Source organism: Panthera pardus, unplaced genomic scaffold (assembly GCF_024362965.1).
Source record: "Panthera pardus isolate Hobbes unplaced genomic scaffold, ASM2436296v1 HiC_scaffold_13, whole genome shotgun sequence".
In the NCBI taxonomy this organism is placed as follows: Eukaryota; Metazoa; Chordata; class Mammalia; order Carnivora; family Felidae; genus Panthera; species Panthera pardus.
Window position 1 is genome coordinate 198,046,448 of NW_026526688.1, and position 23,911 is coordinate 198,070,358.

A 23,911-nucleotide genomic window follows, 5' to 3' on the forward strand; every position below is an offset into this window, starting at 1 on the left:
GGGGTCACGAGGGACAAAAGCAGATGTTGGAGTGGCAGTTGCTGTCTCTGGTAGAAGAAGGGCCACCAGCCAAGGAGAGCTGGTGGCCTCTGGAAGCTGGAAAGGCAAGGGACGGATTCTCCCCTAGAGCCCCCAGAAGGAACACAGCCCTGCCAGCAGCTGTGATTTTTGCCCCACGAGACCCATGTTAGACTTCTGACTTCCTTCATCCGCTGAGTCTGTGCTAATCCGCTACGGCAGCCACAGGAAACTAAGCCAGCACCTTACAGAGCTGTCGTGGAGGCAGCCGTCAGTGTGCATGAAGGCCACGGCAGCAGTCCTGACAGCCAATCTTCGCTAAACCCCTTGGCCTCTCCAAAGTGTTCATCACCTCGTTTCCCAAGATACGGACGGACACTGTTTCGTCCAGCCCTGTGAGGCAGCAGCCTATCAGAAAGGACTTTCCAATTTTTCTTCTTCTTACCGAGTTTTTGACAGTCTGTTAAAACGGCTTTGGGACCCAGGACACTTGAGAAAGACATTTTTGTTCATTTGATTCGCAATTAATTTTGGCTCCTGGCACTGCTCATCGGCTTGGGCAGCTGTGAATCATTGCATCTTGCAGAAACAACTGGTTTTCCAAATCGATTTTCTTGGCGCAGCATTAACTCTGTGAGCGAACCCCCACCGTGTGTCACGCAGGCCGTGGGAGCCCGAGTGTCAGCTGACACATGGGGCAGCAGCTTGTGGAGCACAAGCCTCATTCCTTCGAGGAGAAGCGGAGACTGCCTTTTCTAACCAGGGGGAGCGCAATCCACATTAAGTCATTCTTACTCAGGAATGGGCTGTGTCTAGCATTCAAGTGGGAAAAAGAATCCTACTGGTTCCCCCGCCCCCCTCTGCCTCCCAACGAACACACAGTTTCGGAATCAAAACCTTCAGAGTTCACAGCTGCATCTCGAGCCCCTGGATCTGGTGCTTGTTGGAGCAGAAAGTGGGCACTGACAACCAGGCAGGATGGTGGAGTGTTTGGGCTCCATGGGCTCATGGCCCTGAGCTCAGTCGCTGGGTGACCTTGGGCCAGTTAGTTAACCTCTCTGAGCCCCTGTTTTCTCTAAGGGAAAGTGGGAGTAATACAATAAGACCTCCACAGGTCTTACCATGAGAGCTATACAGTAATTCACAGCACTTGGCATAAGACAGGTGCTCAGTAAATGTTAATTATTACTACGGGTTGAATTGTCATCCCCACAGAATTTATATGTTGAAGCTCTAACGGTACCTCAGGAGGTAGTCATTACAGGTGTAATTAGTTAAGGAAAGATCATTCTGGAATAGAGGGACCACCAATCCAATATAATTGGCATTCTTATTAAAAGGGGGAAATTTACACACACACACACACACACACACACACACACACACACACACACAGCATCATGTGAATTTTGAAGGCATGCTACAGAAGGCAAGAAACTCCCAGCAGCTAGAACAACCTTGGAACAGTCTTCCCTGCACCTTCGGAGGGAGCACGGCCCTGCTGGCACCTTGATCTCGGACTCCCAGCCTCCAGAATCGTGAGAGAAGAAATGTCTGTTACTTAAACCGCATAGTTTGTGAACCTTTTGCCGGCAGCCCGAGCAAACAAATACAGTTTTTGTTGGTTACAAGTGTTCCAGAAGAGAACCAGACAGATGCCATGGAAAAAGCTGAAAATGCCCTCCTGCCTTCCAAGAAAATCGGAAGATGAAACTTGGAGCCAGAGTGTTTATTCCGCCAACACTCAGCAAGTGCTGGTGGGGCCCCTACTCTGTGCCCGCACAGGTGTAGGTGTGTGGGATACATCAGTGGACAAAGGAGACAAAAGCCCTTGCCCAGGAGAAGGAGAGCTCCTAGTCGGGGGACAGACCGGGAACAGCAGTGTGAGCTAAGTCAAGTGTATGGTGGCTGATACAGGAAAGGATGCGGTGAGACGCGTTGGTGCAGATTGAGGGGGGCTGAGAAGTGGGGCAGGTTGCTGGAGTGCATTGTGGTCAGGCTCAAGGGATGAGGGCGCTGTCCAGATAGCCAGGTCGGAGGACGGATTAGACGGATTAATTCGGGTGGGTGGGTCTGTAGGGTGGGCAGGCCATCCATCGGGAGCCGTGACCTTCAGTGGAGAGACTCAGCCAGCCAAAATGTGCCTGGAGAAAGGGAGCCAGGAACCAACACCCTGGCCCCCCATTCTCTTCCCTCCTGATTCCTTCCCTTCCCTTCCCTTCCCTTCCCTTCCCTTCCCTTCCCTTCCCTTCCCTTCCCTCCCCTCCCCTCCCCTCCCCTCCCCTCCCCTCCCTCCCCTCCCCTTCCCTTTTTTGCCTATTTATTTTTGAGAGAGAGAGAGAGCATGAGCACAAGCAGGAGAGGGGGAAAGAGAGAGAGGGAAAAACGGAATCTGAAGCAGGCTCCAGGCTCTGAATATCAGCGTAGAGCCTGACTCAGGGCTTGAATCCATGAACTGTGACATCATGACCTGGACAGAAGTCAGATGCTCTTCTCTTTTCTTTTCTTTTCTTTTCTTTTCTTTTCTTTTCTTTTCTTTTCTCTTTTCTTTTCCTTTTCCTCTTCTTTTCTCTTTTCCTTTCCTTTCTTTTCTTTTCCTTTTCTCTTCTCTCCTTTTCTCTTCTCTCCTCTCCTTTTCTTCTGTCCTCTCCCTTCCCCTGTCCTCCTCCTCCCCACCCTTCCCCTTCCTCTCCACTCCCCTTTCTTTTCCCCTCCCCCAAGGACAGCCCTTCCTCTTCGGGAGGCCAACAGTGGCCCCTGTGCTCAGGAACACATCAAGCCAGGCAAAGACTGACTTCATGGGAAGAGCAGAGCAGAAGAGGCCTGGCCTGGAAGGACAGGAAGAACAGGGCCTCCCTTAGGATCTTGTGGAAGAATGAACCCTTACAGGGCTCTGCAGCCCCTGAAATGTCAGGAATTCTGCCAGCCACCAAATGTTTCATGCCCTTTATCCGTAGATGTAAACAAAGAATACAACCTAGGCAGATCTCTGCCTACAAAATTCATAGTAGTATGAAATTCAAAGTAATATCTGTAAAATACTATAAATGCACTTAAGTCAGATTTGGAAGCATTGAGTCGCATTTGAAATAAGTGACATTTTAGATTTTCCTTCCCTGGGTCCCTTCCTTCTCTCCTCATGTGTTTAATCATTTAACACAATGTGCAGTGAGCGCCCCGTTAGTTTTCTAGAGCTGCATAACAAAGCACAGCAAGCAGAGGGACCTGAACAATGCAAATGCATATTCTCACCTTTCTGGAGGCCAGAAGTCTGAGACCCAGGTGGCAGAGGGCAGATTCCTTCTAAGACCTGGAGATGGTGTCTGTTCCAGGCCCCTCCCCCAGCATCTGGTGCTTTGCGGTCAATCCGTGGTGTTCCTCAGCTTGCAGAAGCATCAGCCTGACCCCGACCTTCATCCTCAGCTGGTGTTCTCCCTGTGCGTGCGTCTGTCCAAACTCCCCCTTGTTATAAGGGCACCAGTCACATGGGTTTAGGGCCGGCCATCGTGTCCTCATTGACTTTGATGACCTCTGTAAAGACCTGATTTCCAAACAAAGGCACATTCTGAGGTACCAGGAGTCAGGACTTCAACATATCTTTTTTGGGGAGGTCACAATTCAACCCAGAAGGTTCTCCAAGGGCCAGGACTCCTGTCTTCTTCTTCTCTCTGCCCTTGTGCCAGCGCCTCACCCAAAGGAAAGAAAGCCTTGGGAGACAGCATATTTCCTTTTGATAAATCTATATGTGCCAGTGATGAGAGGCAGGACAGTGCAGGGGGTCAGAACAAGAGTCTGGAACCAGTCTGCCTGGACCTGAATGCTGTTTCTGCCACCACGTGACCTTGGGCAGGCTGCTCAACCTCTCTGAGTCTCTGTGTACCCATGGAGATGTTATGAGGATTAAATTATGACTATATGCAAAGCATCTAGAACTGTGCCTGGTACATAGTAAATGCTGTACAACATTCAGTACATAGTAACCAGGACAGCATGGTGTTGGTGTAAGGGCAGCCATACAGATCAATGGAACAGAATAGAATCCAAAAATATAAAAGATGCCAAAGTAATTCAATGGGGAAAGTCAGTCTTACCACAAACAGGACCATAAAAACTAGACATTCACATGGAAAACACAAAAGACAACCCTTCTCTCATACCACACACAAAATTAACTCAAAGTGGACCGTGGACTGAAACATAGAGGCTAAAATTATAAAACCTTAGAAGTTTTTAAAACCTTAGAAAAATTATAAAACCTTAGAAGGAACATAGGAGGAAGTCTTTGCAGCCTTGGGGTAGGCAGAGATTTCTTGGATGGGACGCAAAAAACATGAACCATTTTTTAAAATTATTAATTGGATTTCATCAAAATGAAAAGCTGTGACTATTTCAAAGACTCTGTTAAGGAAATGGGAAGGCAGGCCAGAGTGAGGAATGTTCACAAAGCACACATCTCACAGGGGGCTTGAATCCAGAAGATATAAAGGATTCTTAGAATTGAACAAAAGCAAGACCATCAGCCACTTGGAAATGAACTTGGAAAAGACTTGGGCAGATACTGTACAAAAGAAAAAATCAGAAGTATCAATAAATGGATGAAAAGTTGCTGAACACCACAAGCCATCTGGGAAATTAAAACTAAAACCCACAATGAGACAGCACTGTTCACCATAAGGATGACTAATATCAAAATGGCTGATGATACCAAGTGTTGATGAAGATGTGGAGCCACTGGAACTCTCATACGTGGCTGGTGGGAATTTCTAATAGTACAACCCTTTGGAAAAATGTTTGGCAGTTTCTCATAAAAATTGTACCCATACTACCAGACATTCTTCTCGTAAGTATTTACCCAAGATCAAGCACATTTCTACACAGAGATTTGAACCCCCATGTTTACAACAGCTTTAGTCATAAGACGCCAAACTGAAACAGCCCAAATGTCCATCAAATGCTGAATGGAGAAACAGACTGTGGTATATCCATTCAATGGAATACTTCTCAGCACTGAAAGGGAATAATATATACAACAGGGATGAATCTCAAAAGAGCAGTGATCACCAACGTGGAATTCTAACCTAATCTAGTCTACTCTGATCTAGAGTCACGGAAAGCACATCAGTGGTTGCTTGCAGCTAGAGAAAGGGGCACAAGGGTACTTTAGAGTGATAGAAATGTTCTGTATCTTGATGTGGTCACGGCTTTATAGGTGTATAAATTTGTGAAAACATACCAAACTGCACAATTAAAGTTGGTACATTTTATTGAATCTAAGACCTTAATCTAAGTCAATACAGACGATTTTTTTAATGTTTATTTATTTTTGAGAGAGCACAAGTGGGGGAGGGGCAGAGATGGGGGGCAGTGTGGGGGGGTGGGTGGGAGCGGGGGGCAGAGGATCCAAAGCAGGCTCTGCACTGGCAACAGCGAGCCCAATGTGAGGCTTGAACTCACAAACTGCAAGATCATGACCTGAGCTGATGTCAGATATTCAACTGACTGAGCCACCCAGGTGCCCCTATAGTTGATTTTTAAATACTAACAACAGGGGCGCCTGGGTGGCTCAGCCGGTTAAGCATCCGACTTCGGCTCAGGTCATGATCTCACGGTTTGTGAGTTGAGCGCCCATTGGGCTCTGTGCTGACAGCTTGGAGCCTGGAGCCTGCTTTGAATCCTACGTCTCCTTCTATCTCTGCCCCTCCCCCATTTGTGCTCTGTCTCTCAAAAATAAATAATTTTTTTTAAATGCAGTTTAAATACAACAACCACCACAAAAACATTCTCATTGTCATTCCACCAGCATCCTAGCACTGTGGGTGGGCAGTCAGCGCTGAGTAAATGGCTGCTGAACGGCTGAATGACTCCGTGGGTCAGGAGTCCCCAGAAGGGATTTCTTGGAGGATGACAGTCCATCCCCAGCTGACATCAGTAACCTTCAGAGGCCACTGTTCATCTTGAGTTAATGCTTTCACTAATGATTTTAATGCTGAGTGGAAATACCGTGTTTACCCTAATCCCTTTCAACAGGCTGCACATTAAAACGATTTAAAAGAGGCAGAGATTTTGAAGGAAGGAGCCCTGCAGGCTGATTGGTTTTCCCACTAGGATGGACAGAGTTGTTTTCATGTCTTTCGCTTTCACAGCTGTTTCCTTGGTGTCTTCCTAGACATCTTGAGAGACTGTTTCCGAATCACCGAATCACTGTTTCCAGCTCTACCTTGGCTTCAGTTACTGGTTCATCAGGAGACTTTAGGGAAGTGAGACAACCAGATGCCCCACCCCGACCCCAGAGCACTTGATTGTTGGCATCATGATGTAAGACAGTGGTTCTCCACTGGTTTGTATTGGGGGCACGTTTGCTGACATTGAAATTGTTGGCGGTGCCTTAGGAGAAACTAAAACAAACCAAAAAAAGAAAAAGAAAAAATAAACGCTAACGTCAATGCCAAGCACACATTAATCACAGCGTAACAATGCAACACGTGTTAATCTCAGGCAGCAACTTCAGTGCCCTGTGTCTTGCAGTGACTGGTTCTCATCATGGTAATTTCTGTCGTCGTTTCAGTGCTCTGTCACTGGGCACTTAACCCAAAGAGATAACGTTGTCACACATTCTACCTATGGGCTGCCTTCGTCTTCGGTGCCAGCTGAATTGTGGGCTCTGTCGTGTTAACTCTAAGAATGGCGATGCCATCCTGAGATTGTTAATAGAAACATTCTACACGGAGAAGATTTACACATGTGGGTATTGGAAATCACTGGTGATGGGGAAGAGTAACAATTTGTGACTCAGGGCAGAGGGGTTTGTGTCTCCAATGCTTTAGCTAAGTCTGTTTCTTAGACTTTTTTTTTTTTTTTAAGTAGAAAAAGCTTATTGTAGGGGCACCTGGGTGCCTCAGTCAGTTAAGTGTCCGACTTCGGCTCAGGTCATGATCTCACGGTTTGTGGGTTTGAGCCCCGTGTCAAGCTCTGTGCTGACAGCTCAGACCCTGGAGCCTGTTTCATATTCTGTGTCTCCTTCTCTCTCTGCCCCTCCCCTGCTCACACTCTGCCTCTGTCTCTCGCAAAAGTAAATAAACATTAAAAAATTTTTTTTAAAAAGGAAAGCTTATTGTAGAAACTTGGAAAAGACTGAAAACTAACAAGAGAAAATAATAATCACCTATTCCCCCCAACCAGAGTTAGCCATTATAAGCTGTTTTTGCATATTTTTCCGGGGTATATTCATTCAACAGAATCGCGATTTACAAAACTGCGTACATGAGTATATGCAAGGTATAGCTCTGTGCCCGGCTCTTTCCCCTCAGAAGTGTAACCTCGTGATTTTTCTGTTCTTTAAAATTCTTCTAAAATACGTGAATTCTGTAATTATCATCAGGATATTCCGGTATTTATTGAGTCGATTCACTTCTTGGTAGACTTCTAGATGGTTTCTATTTCCTCATTCGTATAAATTACACTACAATTGAAGGTCTTTGTCCGTGAGTCTCCCACCAAATGTCTATCTCCTTGGGATAAATACCCAGAAGGTGAATGACTGAATCCAAGGGTATGGATATTTTTCAGCCATCCCTGCAGTGTGAGGGAGCATGTATTACACTTCCTTACCTCTGAGTAGCTCTGTATGACTTTTGACACATCCCAGAATCTCTGATCGCGGGTGTCTCTAACGTTCCCCATCCCCCAGCCCACCTGCCACCCAGGGGCCCGGTTTCCCTGCACCTGTTCCTCCCGCCCTGGCAGCCCGTATCAGGACCTCCCCTTTGGTGGGACCCAACTCATGAGGGTTTGGGGAGGAGAGATGACTTAGATGCTGGCCCTTCTTTCTCTCTAGAACTTTCTCAGCAAGCACTGATCTTTGCTTTCTCCAGGGGTCTCACTGGGCCTAACTTGCCACTGAGTGATCTTAGTGTCCTCATCGTCCTTTTCTGCAATATGTGAACTGTTGTACCTGCCTTACAAAGATAAACCTTCACTCAATCAGCAGACACTGGCTCAGTACCTGCCAGGTGTGCGCTCCTAGGTTCTGGGAAATAACAAAGCTCCCGTTCTTCAAGTGAGGAAGGGGTCAGGGAACAGGTGCTATACATCCAGGTGCCACAGGAAGCTATTACAAAGCAGGGGCTTGGTCTGTTTCTAGTTTGGAAAATTGTAATGTCTCAGGAACCAGAACAGACTTTGTAGATGATCCCAGCTGTGCCTCCTACCAGCCACGTGACCTTGGGCAAGTTCCCAAAACCTCTGTGTCTCAGTTTCTTTACCTGTAAAATCTGACGAATAATCGGTCCTACTTCATAAAGTTGCTGTGAGAATTAAATAAGTTGATGCCTGATAAGCGCTTAATGCAGCATCTGGCACATCACAGGCACTCAGGCAGAGGTCATCATCCACGCTAACCCATCGGCATCAGAAAAAAGGAGCGAGGAAGACACAGAAGGGTGACTGGCTGTCTCAAGGCCACGTGGCCAGTTAGAGGCAGGAGCTGGGACCAGACCCGGTCCCCCCCTTGACTGCAAGGATGTATTATCTGCCATTTGCTGGAAGCCTCTGTGGTTCCCGCACCTACTTCAGACACCGTGAGTTCTTCGCCTCTGATTGCGTAGCTATGCTGCAAAGACAGTATTACCACTTCCGTTTGTCAGGTGGGGAAACCGAGGCTTCCAGAAACTGAGCCCCCTGTCCTGGGTGCAGAGCCAGGACTTGAAGCCAGGTCTGCCCATTTCAGGTCCATGCACATCGGGATGCCACCTATGCTCTGCTCTGATGGGTCAGGTGTCAAGGAGGCCAAGTTGAGGCGCTTGGGTCAGCCTTGCCTTCCTAGGCCGCAGAGGGAGAGGCTTCTGGAAAGGAAGTTGTAGATGTTTTTGAGACATGTGGCCGTCAGCCAAGGACGTTTCCTCCCAGGCCACTGACTTTCTGCGCCAGAGCCCCCTCCCCGGTCCCCTCAGTGTTCATACCAAGCACCCAGCCGGCCTGGGGCTATGCCTGCCCACCTTTGGTGTGTGCTTGGGCGAGTGGCCAACAGCCCTTGGCGGCTCCAGGAGAGCTCACCCAGAAGCCTTTTTATCACCCGCCCTCCTCAGAGTAGGGTGTGAGGAAAGAGGAAAAAAGAGGAGTTTTGGGGTTTCCCGCAGAAACACTCCTTCAGGCTTTGAGGCAGGATTGGGACTGTTCAGTCTGATGCTCTGGCTTTTGAACTGTCATCTGAAGCTGGCGGACAGGAGCACCTGTTCCGGTTTCATGGCCCCCGGCGGTGGCGCTCCTTTCCCCTATCCAAACCAGATGGCTCACTTGACCCACTGGTCCCTCTGCCTGACGAGCTACCGCCACTGTTGCCTTCTCCAGGAAGCCTTGCCTGATTGCCCAGTGGAGAAAAGTTGTGCATTTTTATTCAGACGCCCTTAATTCAATACTCCCCTCCCCCAGCCCTCTCTGTTTCTCTCTCTATCTCTTTCTTACTGGCTGTGTGATGGCCACTGAGTTACTTCACCTCTCTGACCTTCAGTGTGCTCTTTCTGTGCAATGAGATGGGGGAAGAAAGAGGAGGGAAGGCACTTGACAAATTGGAAGACTTGTTGCGTGTTTTGAATGCAGCCGCTTATTTAAGCACCCACCCCTTCCAGGCAGCCTTGTTGTAGCGTATTTTGGACCTCCTTGCACAGATAAAGGCCCTGGGGCTCTGGGAAGGGGAGTCATATGCCAAAGCTTACACATCTGGAAAGCCAGCGACCCAGAATATAAGCCCAAGTCTGCCTGTTTCTGAAACTCGGCTACATGACTGTTTTTCAGGGTCGTTAGCAATTAGAGGAGCTCAATGAAGAGCCCTGCCTTTACCCAGTGGAGAGGTAGACACAGGGGCCAGCCGGATAGACGTCAATGACAGTCCTAGCTGTGGGAAGCTGGGCCTGAGGACACGGCTTCAGGAGCCACAGTCACGTGGGCTTCCTGGTACCACACCCCAGAATGAAACTGACCCATCCGGGCACCGGCAGAGTGGAAAGCGTCAGAACCTTCTCTGTCCGCTCTTACCCCTGGGCCCCTGCCTTGGGAGTCTGCCCCTCTAAAAACTATACACGGGGGCATAAAGAGTGGAGAGCCCTTGCTTTCGGCCCGCAAGCTGGCTCCAAAGAGTGGGCAAAGGGCTACGGCAACCGTATCCGCTCATTTCCTCTTGCAGACCAGCTAGCAGATGAGCCCATCCTTCCCTAACAAGAAAGATTCGGAGGAAAGGGGAACGTGTGGGCACACAGTAGGTGCTCAAGAATGGTGACTTTGTTCTCCCTCCCTTTCTCATAAAGACCTTGGCCTTTCTGGCTGTGGCCTCGGAGAATGTGACGGGGCTGTCTGAAGGTCAAATCCTTCTCTCACCCTGGCCCCAGTGCCGGTTCCTGGCACCACGTTCCCCTCCTCCTGCTGCTAGGAGTGAAGTATAACCACCTCTCTCTGATCCTGACTTAGGGCTTGGTCATTGAGCGCCTGGGACGGAGACCCCTCCTCATGGGCGGCTTTGGGCTGATGACCCTCTTCTTTGGAATCCTCACCGTTACGTTGACGCTGCAGGTGAGAGCACGCACCTGTCGTACCCCGAGGGACACCGGCACGGAGCTGCCTTCCGGCTTCGGTACTCCGGGGCCTTGGCGTGGGAAGTTTGCGAGGCCGGCAGGCACCTCTTGCAGAACGGCCTTCCCGAGGGGCATCTCAGCTCAGAAGCAGCTGGTGCCCTCGCGGAGGAAGGTTTGGTGAGGGGCCCTGGACTCAGAGACAGAGACTGGGTGGACAGTCCTGTCGCTGCCTCTGATGAGCCGTGTGATCTCGGCCAAGATATGTCCCCTCTCTGAGCCTCAGTTAACCCATCTGTGGAACAGAGGAGACCAGAGGATCCCTCAGATGCCTCTTCCGGCTCCCATGTTTCCACACAGCACAGCAGGCGCTGTCATATAAGACACTTCCACAAGTGCCCGTGGGCTCCAGCAGGAGCTCCGCCCCTCAGGGCCCCATCTCTAAAATGGGAGAGCTTTCCGTATACTCAGGGGTGTTAGGAGGACTAAACGAGAAAACACACTTAGAGTACTCAGCAGGGCCCCCAACCATGACGGGGGCTCAGAGAAGGTACCTAATCCTGGTGAGAGTGGTTTTTTCCCCCTTTTATGGAGACAGGAAACTGAGGCATAAATATTAATGAATAAGCTGCCCAAGGTTCCACAGCTAGTAAATAGCAGAGCTGGGACGAGATTCCAGGATCGTGGGGTTTCCTTCTGCCCCTGCCCTGCTCAGGACAGCACGCAGTGACCGAGCACTGCCTGTCTTAGCGCCAAGGGAAGCGTGAGGCCAGGTCACGGTGGTCAGCCAATCTGGGCACTTTTCAAAAATGAATCCCTAGATGGAAAGTTGCGTGTGTTGATCATTTGCCAAATGTCTTAATGTCCCAAAAACCTCTAGAAAAAGGCAAGGTGAGCATGGCAGTGCCTGACAGACAGAAAGGACGTGCTGCTGGGCGCGCTGACCAGGAGGGAGGTGGTCACGTCTCCCTTGGGGGTGATGTGCTGGCAGTGACCTCTGCTTCCCAGCTGCCAGAGCAGGGGTGTCCTGCACAGGGTGCCTTTGCAGGCCCCTCAGACTGAGCAAGCTGGCTCCTTCACCGGTTGGGTGATGTTCTGAGACATTGTGTCAGATGTCTGGAAGGGCTGCTGAAGCACGTGGGCCCTCTAGGCCTCATGCCACAAGGTTTCAGAGCTCTTCCTGGCTTGGCTGCCCTCACCTACCCATGTCCCCCTTTCCCTGCTCTGCCAGCCCTGTTCCCAGCAGCCCCCAAAGAGACTGCCCTTTCCTCTTCCTGGGCCCTCCTCTGCTCACCTGGCTTCTCTCACTTTCCAAACCCACGAAGACCTGGATACCCCTTGGATACCTCTTCCTCGAGGAAGCCTTCCCTTACCCAGTGTCTCAGTGAGGCAACCTTCTCTGTGCTCCCAGGGACCCCAGGGGCAACCCTGCACTATCACTTATCACACAGGATTGGCTTTCCCTGTTGACTCATCTCTCTTTTCCAATAGGCAGTTGTGGGGGTAAGCGCCATGCCTGTGTCATTTCTGTATTCCTACCTCCCAGCCCAGGGCATGCCACTCAGGAGGAACTAAGAACAGTCTGCCAAATAAACAAATAGATGTATGTATGTATGTATGGATGGATGGATGGATGGATGGGTGGATGGATGAATGATGGGTGGATGGGTGGATAGGTGATGGATGGATGGATGATGAATAGTGATCGGTGGATGGGTGGATGGATGATGGATGGATGGGTGGATGGATGATGGATGGATGGATGGATGGATGTGTGGATGGATGGATGTGTGGATGGATGGATGGATGGATGAATGGATGGATGGATGTGTGGATGGATGGATGGATGGATGAATGGATGGATAGATTATGGATAGGTGGATGAATGTATGGATGGATGGATGAATGGGTGGATGGATGCATGGACGGATAGATGATACATTGATCGAAGAAGGTGTGGATGGATGGATGGATGGATGGATGATAGATGGAGGGATAGATGGATGGAAGAAGGTGTGGATGGATGATGGTTGGATGAATGGGTGGTTGGATAGATGGATGGATGGATGAATGTGCGGGTTGATAGATGGATGGAAAGATGATGGATAGATGGATGAATGGATGGATGGATAGATGATGAATGGGTGGATGGATGATGGATGGATGGATGGATGGATGGATGATGGATGGATGGATGGATGTGTGGATGGATGGATGGATGGATGGATTGATGGATGGATGGATGGATGGATAGATGGATGTGTGAATGGATTGATGGATGGATAGATGGATGGATGGATGTGTGGATGGATTGATAGATGGATGGATGGATGGATGGATGGATGGATATGTGGGTGGGTGGATGGATGGATGGATAGATAGATTATGGATGGGTAGATGGATTGGTAGATGGATGGATGGATAGATGGATGTGTGGATAGATGGATGGATGGATATGTGGGTAGGTGGATGGATGGATGGATGGATGGATGGATGGATGGATGGATAGATGGATGAATGAGTGGATGGATAGATGGTAAATGGATGGAAGAAGGTGTGGATGGATGGTAGTTGGATGAATGGGTGGTTGGATAGATGGATGGATGGATGGATGGATGGATGGATGGATGGATGGATAGATGGATGTGTGAGTGGATTGATGGATGGATAGATGGATGGATGGATGTGTGGATGGATGGATGGATGGATGGATGTGTGGATGGATGGATGGATATGTGGGTGGGTGGGTAGATGGATGGATGGATGGATGGATAGATTATGGATGGGTAGATGGATTGATAGATGGATGGATGGATGGATAGATGGATATGTGGATAGATGGATGGATGGATGGATATGTGGGTAGGTGGTTGGATGGATGGATGGATGGATGGATGGATGGATGGATGAATATATGGATGGATAGATGGATGAATGGGTGGATGGATAGATGATAAATGGATGGAAGAAGGTGTGGATGGATGGTAGTTGGATGAATGGGTGGTTGGATAGATGATAGATGGATGGATGGATGGGTGGATGATGGATGGATGAATGGATGGTAACTTAGTGCAGTAGTGAGCCATGCAGTGTGCAAGACCTCACAATGCTCTTCTCAATTCTAGATCCTCCTTCAGCAAGAGCTGATAGACTTGGACATGGAAGGGCTGCTTTCTCTTCTCTTTACCCCCACCCTCCACTCTGAAAGTTTGTTGCTTACCCCTGTGCTGTACTCTCCTGTGCCTCTGTGGCATTGCTAACATACAACCATCTCCTGAAACTTTTTATCCTTTCCTTTTCCTCTTGTGTGACCCAGGCTCAGCCTTCAGAGGTGAACACACTCTCCTCCCATCCCTGAATCTCTCTAGATTGGACTCGGGTGCCCTGACCCTTCCTTCCTCCCATGCTCCCCATGTCCCAGCACTGGTGACACCATGTTCTGCTTATCAACCATCCAGTCTCCTAGCACACGGGCAATTTCCTATACATCTTTCCACACCCAGTGCCAAGCCACCCCAACCCTGCCCGACAGGTGACAGCCCATCTAAACATACTGAATGACACCAGTTAACTTATCTCATACCTGTCAGGGCTCAGAGATGTAAAGTGACCCGCCCAAGGTCACACAGATAGATCAAGGAGGAGCCGGGCTGGGAACCCAGGTCCTGTTTGCACCCTGCCCACACCCCTGCTCTCTCGCAGGACCACGCCCCCTGGATCCCATACCTGAGTATCGTGTGCATTCTGGCCATCATAGGCTCCTTCTGCAGCGGGCCAGGTAAGAAGCGCCTCCTTCCTCACTGCCACCACCGAGCTGGGGTGTTCTCGTTGTACAGATGGGAGCGAGGGGCAAGGCCCACCTGGGAGCGGAGGGGAAGAGAGACTTCCCTACCCATTTGAATGCAATGATGACCTTCCTTTCCATCCCACAGATGGTAGCTAGCCGGTAACAGGCTCGCCCAGAGTGGGGTGACTGATAACGTAGAGCAGCGTCACAGCTACGATAACAGTTGCAAGAGCTCCGAGCCAGATGCGCTAGCCGGGGCTGAACGGGAGATACTCAAGTTACGGTCTGTGCCCACAGAGAAGTGGCCACTTAGCGTGGAAGATATAACAATAATAATAGTGGTAATAGTAATGTCCAAGATTTGCTGATCACTGGGGATGTGCCAGACGTGGCCAAGCACTTGATGCGTGCTGACTCGTCTGGGCTCGTGGCAGCTCTAGAGGAGGCAGGGATGGGAACGACTTACATGCAGAGAGTTTTGTTGGACTCGCCCGACTCCCAGGACCCCAGCCACCACCTTATACTGGAGCTGCCTGAGGGTGGAGTCTGGAGCGTTCTGAGCCTCCGTGTGCCCAGGACACACTTCCAGCCTCCACTCTGCCATTTCCCTACGGGAAAAGTCCTCTTCTCTCCTTGGGCCTCAGTGTCCCCATCTATAAAATGGCCCTGCCTTTCCCTGGCTCTGTGTCTGTGTGCTCAGGGGCCCCCACCAGAGGCCACGCTGGGGCTGAGAAGGGCTTCAGGGCAGGTCTGACAGTTGTGCACATCCGTCTGGCGGGTGCGGCTGTGGTTCCTTGTTTTGGTTTCTATGTGGATGAAAACAACAGTGTGTTTCTATCAGAACAAATAGAACTGAATTTCTGTTTCTCCCTTTGTGTTGCTGCTTTTCACGGGCGTCAAGCTCCCTGTCCTGTCACATTGGTGGACAGACAGCATCTGTCCCCTGTTCAGGACAGCAGTATGTTATAGGGAGGTGGCAGAATGGGCTGTGGAATGGCTGGCAGAGGGCATTAGGCCTGCACGTGTGTGTGCACACACCCGGGCACACACACCCTCACCACGTTGTGGCGGTGATTGGAGGCACCTTCCAGGCGGGGCAGCAAATTGACTGGAGGGCCACAAGGAGCACACATTGCAGTTAAAGCAGATTCAACGGGCAAATGTGCTCAGTCCTATGGGGTCCCCCTTTGCTCCCTGTGTGGTCAGGATTCTCACGGGAACCCCTGCAGGGGGGCAGCCAGAGGCTCCCCATTAGCCCTGGGAACACCGGGGCGCAGACCAGGACAGCCTCTGCTCCCACGGGGCTTATAGGCTGGAATGAAAATCAGACATCAGGCCTGGGGGAGCCTCTCTCAACCTCTTAATCGAAAATCAGCATTCACATACATACACGCACACAGGTACACACATGTGCACACCCACGTTTCCATGCATGCACATATGTGCACATACATACACACGCAGGTGCATATGTGTACATGTTTGTGCACACATGCAGAGCCATGTGAGCACATGTGCAATACATACACACAGGTACATACATGCACACGCATGCACACACATGCATACATGCACACGAGTACATACAGGTGCGTGTGCACACATATGCGCACACACATTTACATACATGTGCATGTGCACACACAACATGCACATCTACACACATGCACCACGTGTACACATGCACACAAGTACGCACATGTGCACACTCACGTATGCAGGTGTGCACACACAGGACAAGTGCAGCCACTGAGGGGAAGCTTTGGGTTTCATAGTGTGATTGTAGTGTTTTTGGGTTACCTTCTTCCGTAACACCTGTTTTCCCAGCAAGAACAATGAATGTAGATGTTTTATCTCACTGGACGTCTTCTCCCCATCTCCTTCACAGATAGGCTAACTGGGACGATCCACAAACCTGAAGTGCTTTTCTGACCCAAACTGCTAAGCTTCGTCTTGTGTTTTGTCCCAAGTCCTCACTCTTCCTACGGCAGTGTCGATTTCACTGGTTTTCTTCAAATCACAGAACCTGCTGAGTTTCTGGCAGTTTCAACCGTAAGCTCTTCCCTCAGCACCTGGGAGTCTCCCTAAAGGGAGGTCCGTCTGCCCTTCCTGATTCCATATCACTGTGGGCTCCTAACCTCTGCTCCCCACGCCCCACCGTGTTCCCCAGCAGCCAGGCCTCACCCGCTAGCCACTAGTTTAGCTACGAGATTGGCCAGGCTTTAGAAACTTCTCTTGAACTCACATCAACAATGTACAGCTTAAGTCCCAGGGAAATTACCCAAGGGAGGCTGCCATTTGGGTCAGGAGATCACCTTCAGTGGACAGGAGGGAGCGGATCCCAAGAGCTGGGAAATTGTGGCTCAGAAATGCTGAGAGATAAAGGGCTGTGTGACTCCCCATCTGAGGCTGTCCCTCCAGGATTAAGGGAAATGGATCATCCTCCCAGGAAAGAAAGCAGGCATTTGCCTGGGGCAGCTTCTGTGATGAGCAAATCAATTCAAGGAGGCTTGACAGGGAATTGAAATTAGGTGCAAGGCAATACAGGAACAGGGAAGGCGGTTTCCTGCTACATATTTTATTTGTGCGCATAACCCCAAGGCAGTGGCCGAGACAGCTAATAAATGAGGCGCCATAAAAGAGCTTATCTTTGAGGAAAAGGAGATGTCCCCAAGCACTCAATTACAGTGTGAAAAGTCTTAGCTGCTGGGGCTCTGTGCCCGGCAGGAAGTTAAACTCTCTAAGGCCGGTTTCAGTGCTGGGGGTGGGGGGTGGGACAGACACACCACCATCTACCCGGAAACACTGAGCATGGTCACTGCGCTTGGAAGGTACAGTTTAGGAGCTGGACGCTCCAGAAAGCTAGAGCTACCCTGATGGGGACGTACGAATGCCTGATGGGTGCGTGTGGGCAGGGAAAAAGGACTCCCCTATCTATCACATTGGTTGGATCTGGAAAGATGATGGCCCACCCGCTTGCATTAAGTGGTCCAGAGCTTCGATGGGGTCAAATCAGATGACTCAGTTCCCCTCGGAAGTTAGGAAACTATGTGCAAAACAGAATGGCAAGGAAATTAATTTTCTAACCGTGCAGAATTCACTGGGTAGGAGAAATGAGTGTATCTACGTTAAAACAGACCTACAAATCAAGAGAGAGATCCTGACGCCAAATCAGTGTGTGGCCCTCGTTTTTGAACCTGGCTTCATGACAGTTAAATGAGAATGCCTCACGAACCCGGTTAAACACGTAGCCGTCATTGCTCGGGACACATCCACGTCCCTACAGTGTGTTCACACAGATGGTGGGCTCTAACTGGAGGGTCGCGAGTCCCAGTCCCAATTCTTAGCAGTCCCAATGCCGGCCGGAGACCCAGCCTCCACGCCCGGTACCACGTAGGATTTGGGAGATGCCCTTCTGAAAACTACCCTGTAAACGCTTAACTATTACATAAGCTTGAAATTAGGTCAAGGTCCAACAGGAAGGTGCTGGGAGCTGGGAATTTAAAGGGAACTGGATGAATGGCCTGTTTGCAGAGGTGTGGGCATGGCGAAGGGACTCGGCAGGAAAGGTGCAGGTGCCTCAGCAGCAGAAGTAGGGGGAGGCTGCGGCCGACCCCCCAGCCTGAGCAAGCGCGGGATAGGCGACTTTTCATTAAAATCAATTTCTCCCTAAGAAGAGAATTAAATGCAAAGAAACAAGATTGTGTCGGGTGGAACTGAACTTTGAAGCTCCACAAACCATTGTGATACTTCAGATTTTTTGTTGCCACTCTCACCCCCGAGAACCGATTTTTACCCCAGCTGAGAACGCATTTTTTTTTACCAATTTTTTTTTTTTTTACCAACTGAGAACCAATTTTTACCCCAGCTGAGAACGCATGCTGCAGACAGAGATGGGGATTCGTGAAGTCTTCTTGAGCAGTGCATTCATCCCTGGGAGCACAGAGGAATAAGAAGTGTCCCGCCCAGGAGCTTGGAGGCCAGGATTAGAGGCAATTTCAGGGAAAGAAAAAGAAACTATCATGGGAGTGGGGGTGGGGTTGGATAGGAAGCTGAAGCCCAGAGAGGTTGAGTGTTTTCCCAAAAGTCACACAGCTGATGAGCCAAGATTGCAGTTCAGGTTGTGTGACTCCAGAGCCTGGGTTCTTAGGACCTTCGATAGAGGAAGCAAGAACTCCTGTCCCCTTTAAGGTCCTTCCAGCTGGAGTAAGAATCGAATTGACATGAGACAGATTAATAGGAGAAAATCAAATGTAATAGCATAAGTAAGAGAAATCCCCACAGATAGGGAAATTACAAAGACGGGCAAAATGAGACAACAAATACCCCCAAACCTAGGGGACCGCGCGTGACCGTTTACTGCTCCAAGTCTGTAGGTCACCGTGGTAGTTTTGCTGTGCGGGCCCTCACACGTCTGCGCTTGGCTGGCGGGTTGGCTGGACGCCAGCTAATCCAGCTACACAGACCGCTGGTCCGTCATTGAGAAGGGTGACCCGGCCACACGTCCGTCCCCATCCACCTGACTAGCCTGGCTTGTTCACGTGATGGATCAAAGCTACAAGACCAGAAGTGTGCGAAACCTCGTGAGGCCCAGGCTTAGAACTCAGTGTCACTTTTGGATAAAACAGGTAACGAGGGCCAGCCCAGAGCCAGGAGGTGGAGAGAGCGACTTTGCCTCTCACGGGAGAGGCTGCAAAGAACTGGGACCATTTGACAGTCTCTCCAGAAGTTGTAGCCATAGAATAGGCAAGAGGCGACAATTACGGACTCTCATTTTAGAGAGAAACACGTATATTTCATTCATTCACCCATCTCCCAAATAGTTTTTGAGTGCATACTTGGGAGCAGGCATCCTTCCAGGCCTGAAGATAAAATGCTCGTGTTCTCTCTCTCTCTCTCTCTCTCTCTCTCTCACACACACACACACACACACACACACACACACACACACACACAGTCTGCCCCCGAGGGAGATTCTCACAAGTGAGAGAGGCCAGGGTCCCACCGGGAGGATATGGCACATGCAAGCCAGGATACGTTGAGGAGCATTTGATAACAAGACAGATGCAATGGTAAAGGGAGATTTGGGGGAAATGTCAAAGACCTGATTATTTAGATGATGTCAACATACGACACTAACTTCCTATGTCCACCCCTCCACCCACTGACCATGCAGGAAGCGAAACAATTTGCTGACAGTTAATTCATCAAAAGTCAACACATCCAAGATCACATTGCTAAAAGCCAAATCATACAGAAAAACAATTTGCTGAACGTACCTTATTTCTTTCACTGTCTGTTATGAATCTACAAAATTCTGTACAGAAAAGAATGATTTTAACGGCTTCTTTAGATTTCTGTGTTGTTCCTTATTTTGTCTGCCTAAGCGAATTTTGAAGAACTTTCCTTTTGTTTTCTTGGCTCTCTGCTGTTGCAGGTGAAAGTTACGGGGGAGCAGGAAGGCCCAGCCGAGTGACATAAAGTATATTCTCATCCAGGTCTTGCTCCCTCTCCAAATCCATTCGGTTTCAGAGATTCACGTAAAAAGTTACTGGGTTTGGATAGCAAGGAGACATCAACACATTTATCTTCCTTTATTCTGTGTTTGGGGAACAAGAGTGTGGATAGCAAAGGTTCAGATAGCCAGGGTTCCCGCCTGTCGTGCGGACTGGTTTTTCTCATTACTGTATTCTTATTCAGTAATGCATTTTACATCTTTGGCTTTGGGTGAATTGACCTTGAGCCAACCATGTGACCTTCATCAGTCACTTCTCTGAGCCCTAATTCCCGGCCAGGACAGGAGACAACACAGAGAACCCACAGGGAGGATGTGGGGCTCAAGAGAGACCATCTGTGGATGCTTTGGAATCTCACAGCACCTTTGCCAAAATCTGCAGTGATTTGGGCAAGGCCATGTTCCTCTATGGGTCTCAGTTTCCCCACCAGGGAAAGGAGGGGCTGACCCAGATTAGGAGTTCTCCGGCTGGGTGGCTACCCGTCAGAAGCCCCCATCTGTGGTCAGACGTAACCCTGGCACACTGTCCAGGCCACTGGGCAGGCAACAGGGATGGCATTGTTTTTAATGTTTATTCATTTTTGAGAAAGACAGAGAGGGAGAGGGAGAGAGGGAGAGAGCATGAGTGGGGGAGGGGCAGAGAGAGGAGGGGGCAGAGGATCCCAAGCATGCTCTGTGCTGACCGCCCAATGCGGGGCTCAAACTCACGAACCGTGAGATCATGACCTGAGCCAAAGTCAGACGCTTAACTGACTGAGCCACCCACGGGGCCCCAGAAATGGCATTTTAACATGTTTTCTGGACGATTTCTAAGCAGCCAGTCCAGCCCAAACCACTCCTGTCTGTGGAAGCTTCCAGACTTAGTGAGCAGCTCCGTGGCTGCCCAAAGACCCACACCAGCGAGCTAGCCAAACAGAGCACTGGCCGTTGACGTCTCTGGCACAGACCCTCAGGGCAATAGTAAAAGTCACGGTGACAATGACGATCACAGTGGCAGCAAGGGCAGTCGTGTATCTAGTGGGCGTTTCAGGTTCGTGCTGAGCGTTTCACTCAGGCCAGCTCACCCAGCCCTCAGACCAGCCCCCCAGGGCAGACCGCCGCATTCCCAGTTTGCGCACGAGGGGGCTGACGCTCCAAGAGGCTCTGCTGTCGTAGCTCCCAGGTGGCACCTGCTCCTGAAGTCAGTGACAAGGCAACGTTTGTGCTCCTAATACTGCAGTAGGGCGAGTGGTGCACCCCCGAGCTTCATGTCTGCTCAGAACCTCAGAGTGTGACCTTATTTATTTATTAAGTATTTATTTATTTTAAGAGAGAGAGAGAGAGAGTGAGGGAGTGTGCAGGGGAGGGGCAAAGAGACAGGGAGAGAGAGAATCCCAAGCAGGCTCTGTACTATCAGCATGGAGTCCATCGTGGGGCTTGAACCTATGGACCGTGAGATCATCACCTGAGCCGAAACCATGAGTCAGACACGTAACCACCTGAGCCACCCAGGCCCCCAAAATGTGACCTTGTTTAAAAATAGGTCTTTGTAGGGGCGCCTGGGTGGCTCAGTCGGTTGAGCGGCCGACTTCGGCTCAGGTCATGATCTCGCGGTCCATGAGTTCGAGCCCCGCGTCGGGCTCTGTGCTGACAGCTCGGAGCCTGGAACCTGTTTCAGATTCTGTGTCTCCCTCTCTCTCTGCCCCTCCCCCGTTCATGCTCTGTCTCTCTCTGTCTCAAAAATAAATAAAAGGTTAAAAAAAATTAAAAAAAAAATAGGTCTTTGTAGATGTGATTTGTTAAGGATCTCAAGATGAAATCATCCTGGATTTACGGTGGGCCTGAAAGCCGATGATGGGTGTCCCTAGAAGATGGGAAGATTCCCACGGAGACACACAGAGGAGGAGGTGATGTGAAGACAGAGGCAGAGACTCGAGTGACGTGGCTCCAGCCATGGAATCCGGGGACAGCCAGCAACACCTGAAGCTCAGAGAGCCTCAGGACAGTTCCCCCCTTGGGGCCTCCAGGGAAAACTAACCCTCCCCGCACCCAGACTCAACTCTGGCCTCCAGAACCGGGAGAGAATCCATTTCTGGGATTCTGAGCCACCAAGTCTGCGGTGATCTGTTTCAGTAGCCTTAGGAAGCTAGCGCAGCACACAGTTGGCAGGAAAGTGTTTCCTTACCCCCAGGTGGCCGTAGGGGCAGGGCCAGGGGGCTTGGAAATCTGTCTTTCACCATCTAACACTTAATGCCAAGCAGATCGACGGGTGGCAGGCTACTTGCCAGGCTGAGGTACACGTTCCGCTTACCAGGAAGACCAAGGCGAACTTTTTTTTTTTTATTTTTTTTTTTAACGTTTATTTACTTTTGAGACAGAGAGAGACAGAGCATGAACAGGGGAGGGTCAGAGAGAGAGAGGGAGACACAGAATCTGAAACAGGCTCCAGGCTCTGAGCTGTCAGCACAGAGCCCGACGCGGGGCTCGAACTCACGAGCCGTGAGATCATGACCTGAGCCGAAGTCGGCCGCTTAACTGACTGAGCCACCCAGGCGCCCCCCAAGGGGAACTTTTAACGTTGATATTTTCTTCCTGAAGTCGAGCACCTGTTCAGTGCTCGGTACTTTGCCTCGTGCACCCTGGTCCTCCCAGCACCCTGCAGAGGAGACCTCCTGTCCCCGATGAGGACACCTGCACTCCAGAGAGCCTGCTTTGCCCACATCACCTGGCATGCAGGAGGCCCGTCAGGACTTGAACCCACGGCTCCCCAGCTCTGAGGTCTCATCTTTCCTCCTGTTCTCCCTCCCTCGTTTTCCCGAACGCTCAGTTTCCCTGCTTATCTCCTTCCCACAGTCTCCGGCAGAGTTAATTAGCAAGCTTATCTCCTTAGGGTTTTCTGCCAGGCCTTCTCCAGAAGGGCTCGTCCCTCAGAAGCAGTCCACAAGCAAATGCAAATCCGGAGAAAGAATCTGGGCCCTCCAGAGTTTCAAGGCATAAGCCTGGGTTTTCAACAGAAAGGTGGAAATTTCCGGTTCTGCAGTTCCTGACGTGAGTGACAGGTGCCCAACTTCTGGTTCTTTCTGTGGTGTCGGCCAGCAGCCGCCTCCCTCCTCGCTGACACTTGAGCGAACCCTGGGAACCTGGCAGGGGAAGCTGACCCTTAGCTGATCCTCACAGCCCCTGGGGTGAGAGCCTGATTCGCCGTCTGAGGGGACTATCTCCTGTGGCCGCTGTGACACAGGACCACAAACTGGAGCCTTTCAGGAACAGAAATTTATTTTCTTTTCTCACAGTTCTAGGGGGCAGAAGTTGGAAATAAAAGCGTGGGCCGGGCCGGGCTCCTCCAGAAGCCCTGGGGGAGAATCCGCTCCCTGCCCCTCTCCTGGCTTCCTGTGGCTGCTGGCTTTCCTCCGTGTGCAGCCACAGCCCATGATCTCTGCCCCGTCTTCATAGCGCCTTCTCCTCTGGTGTCCACCCCCTGCCGCTTACAGGGGCACATAGGATGCACTTGGGACCCACGCTGATGGAATCCAGGGTGAGGTCACTAACTGAATCATCTTGCGCCCTATGACATGACTGTCGCACCCCCAGGCACTACGAGACGGAGTGAGTGGAGCACCCTGTCCCTCTCCTGTGGTTGGGGGGGGGGGTCACGACCCAACAACAGCCTTCCTCCTTCCTCTGCTCCTTCACCCACTTCTCTTTTATTTTTTTAAGTTTATTTGTTTATTTTGAGAGAGAGAGAGAGCAGGGGAGGGGCAGAAGGAGCAGGAGCACAGAGCCCTATGTGGGGCTCGAACTCACGAACCGTGAGATTGCGATCCGAGCCGAACCCAAGACTCGGCCGCTTAAGCGACTGAGCCACCCAGGCGCCCCTCTCCCTGACCCGTTTCTTGTCTTAAAGTGGGCGAGGGGCTCAAGAGCTGTGAGTTGACGCTCCCTTCCCTGTGCGTCCTGATGCAGAGACCCGGAAGCCGCCTTTGGTGTCTCCGCCTCCGTTGCTTCTCCGAGTCCAAGTGAAGCTTCTGTTTTGAGACCCAGCTACCCCTACAA

General features: G+C 50.5%; 1 protein-coding gene across 4 annotated transcripts in view; it reads left to right on the forward strand.

Moving 5' to 3' along the window:
* SLC2A9 (solute carrier family 2 member 9) overlaps window positions 1-23,911 on the forward strand; it is a 254,087-nt gene that overhangs the window by 185,088 nt on the left and 45,088 nt on the right. For all 4 annotated transcript variants that reach the window (XM_019453701.2, XM_019453703.2, XM_019453702.2 and 1 more), the window contains 2 exons: window positions 10,477-10,578; window positions 14,280-14,355. In XM_019453701.2, the coding sequence (XP_019309246.2) occupies window positions 10,477-10,578; window positions 14,280-14,355 (178 nt within the window). The remainder of the gene's footprint in view (window positions 1-10,476; window positions 10,579-14,279; window positions 14,356-23,911) is intronic.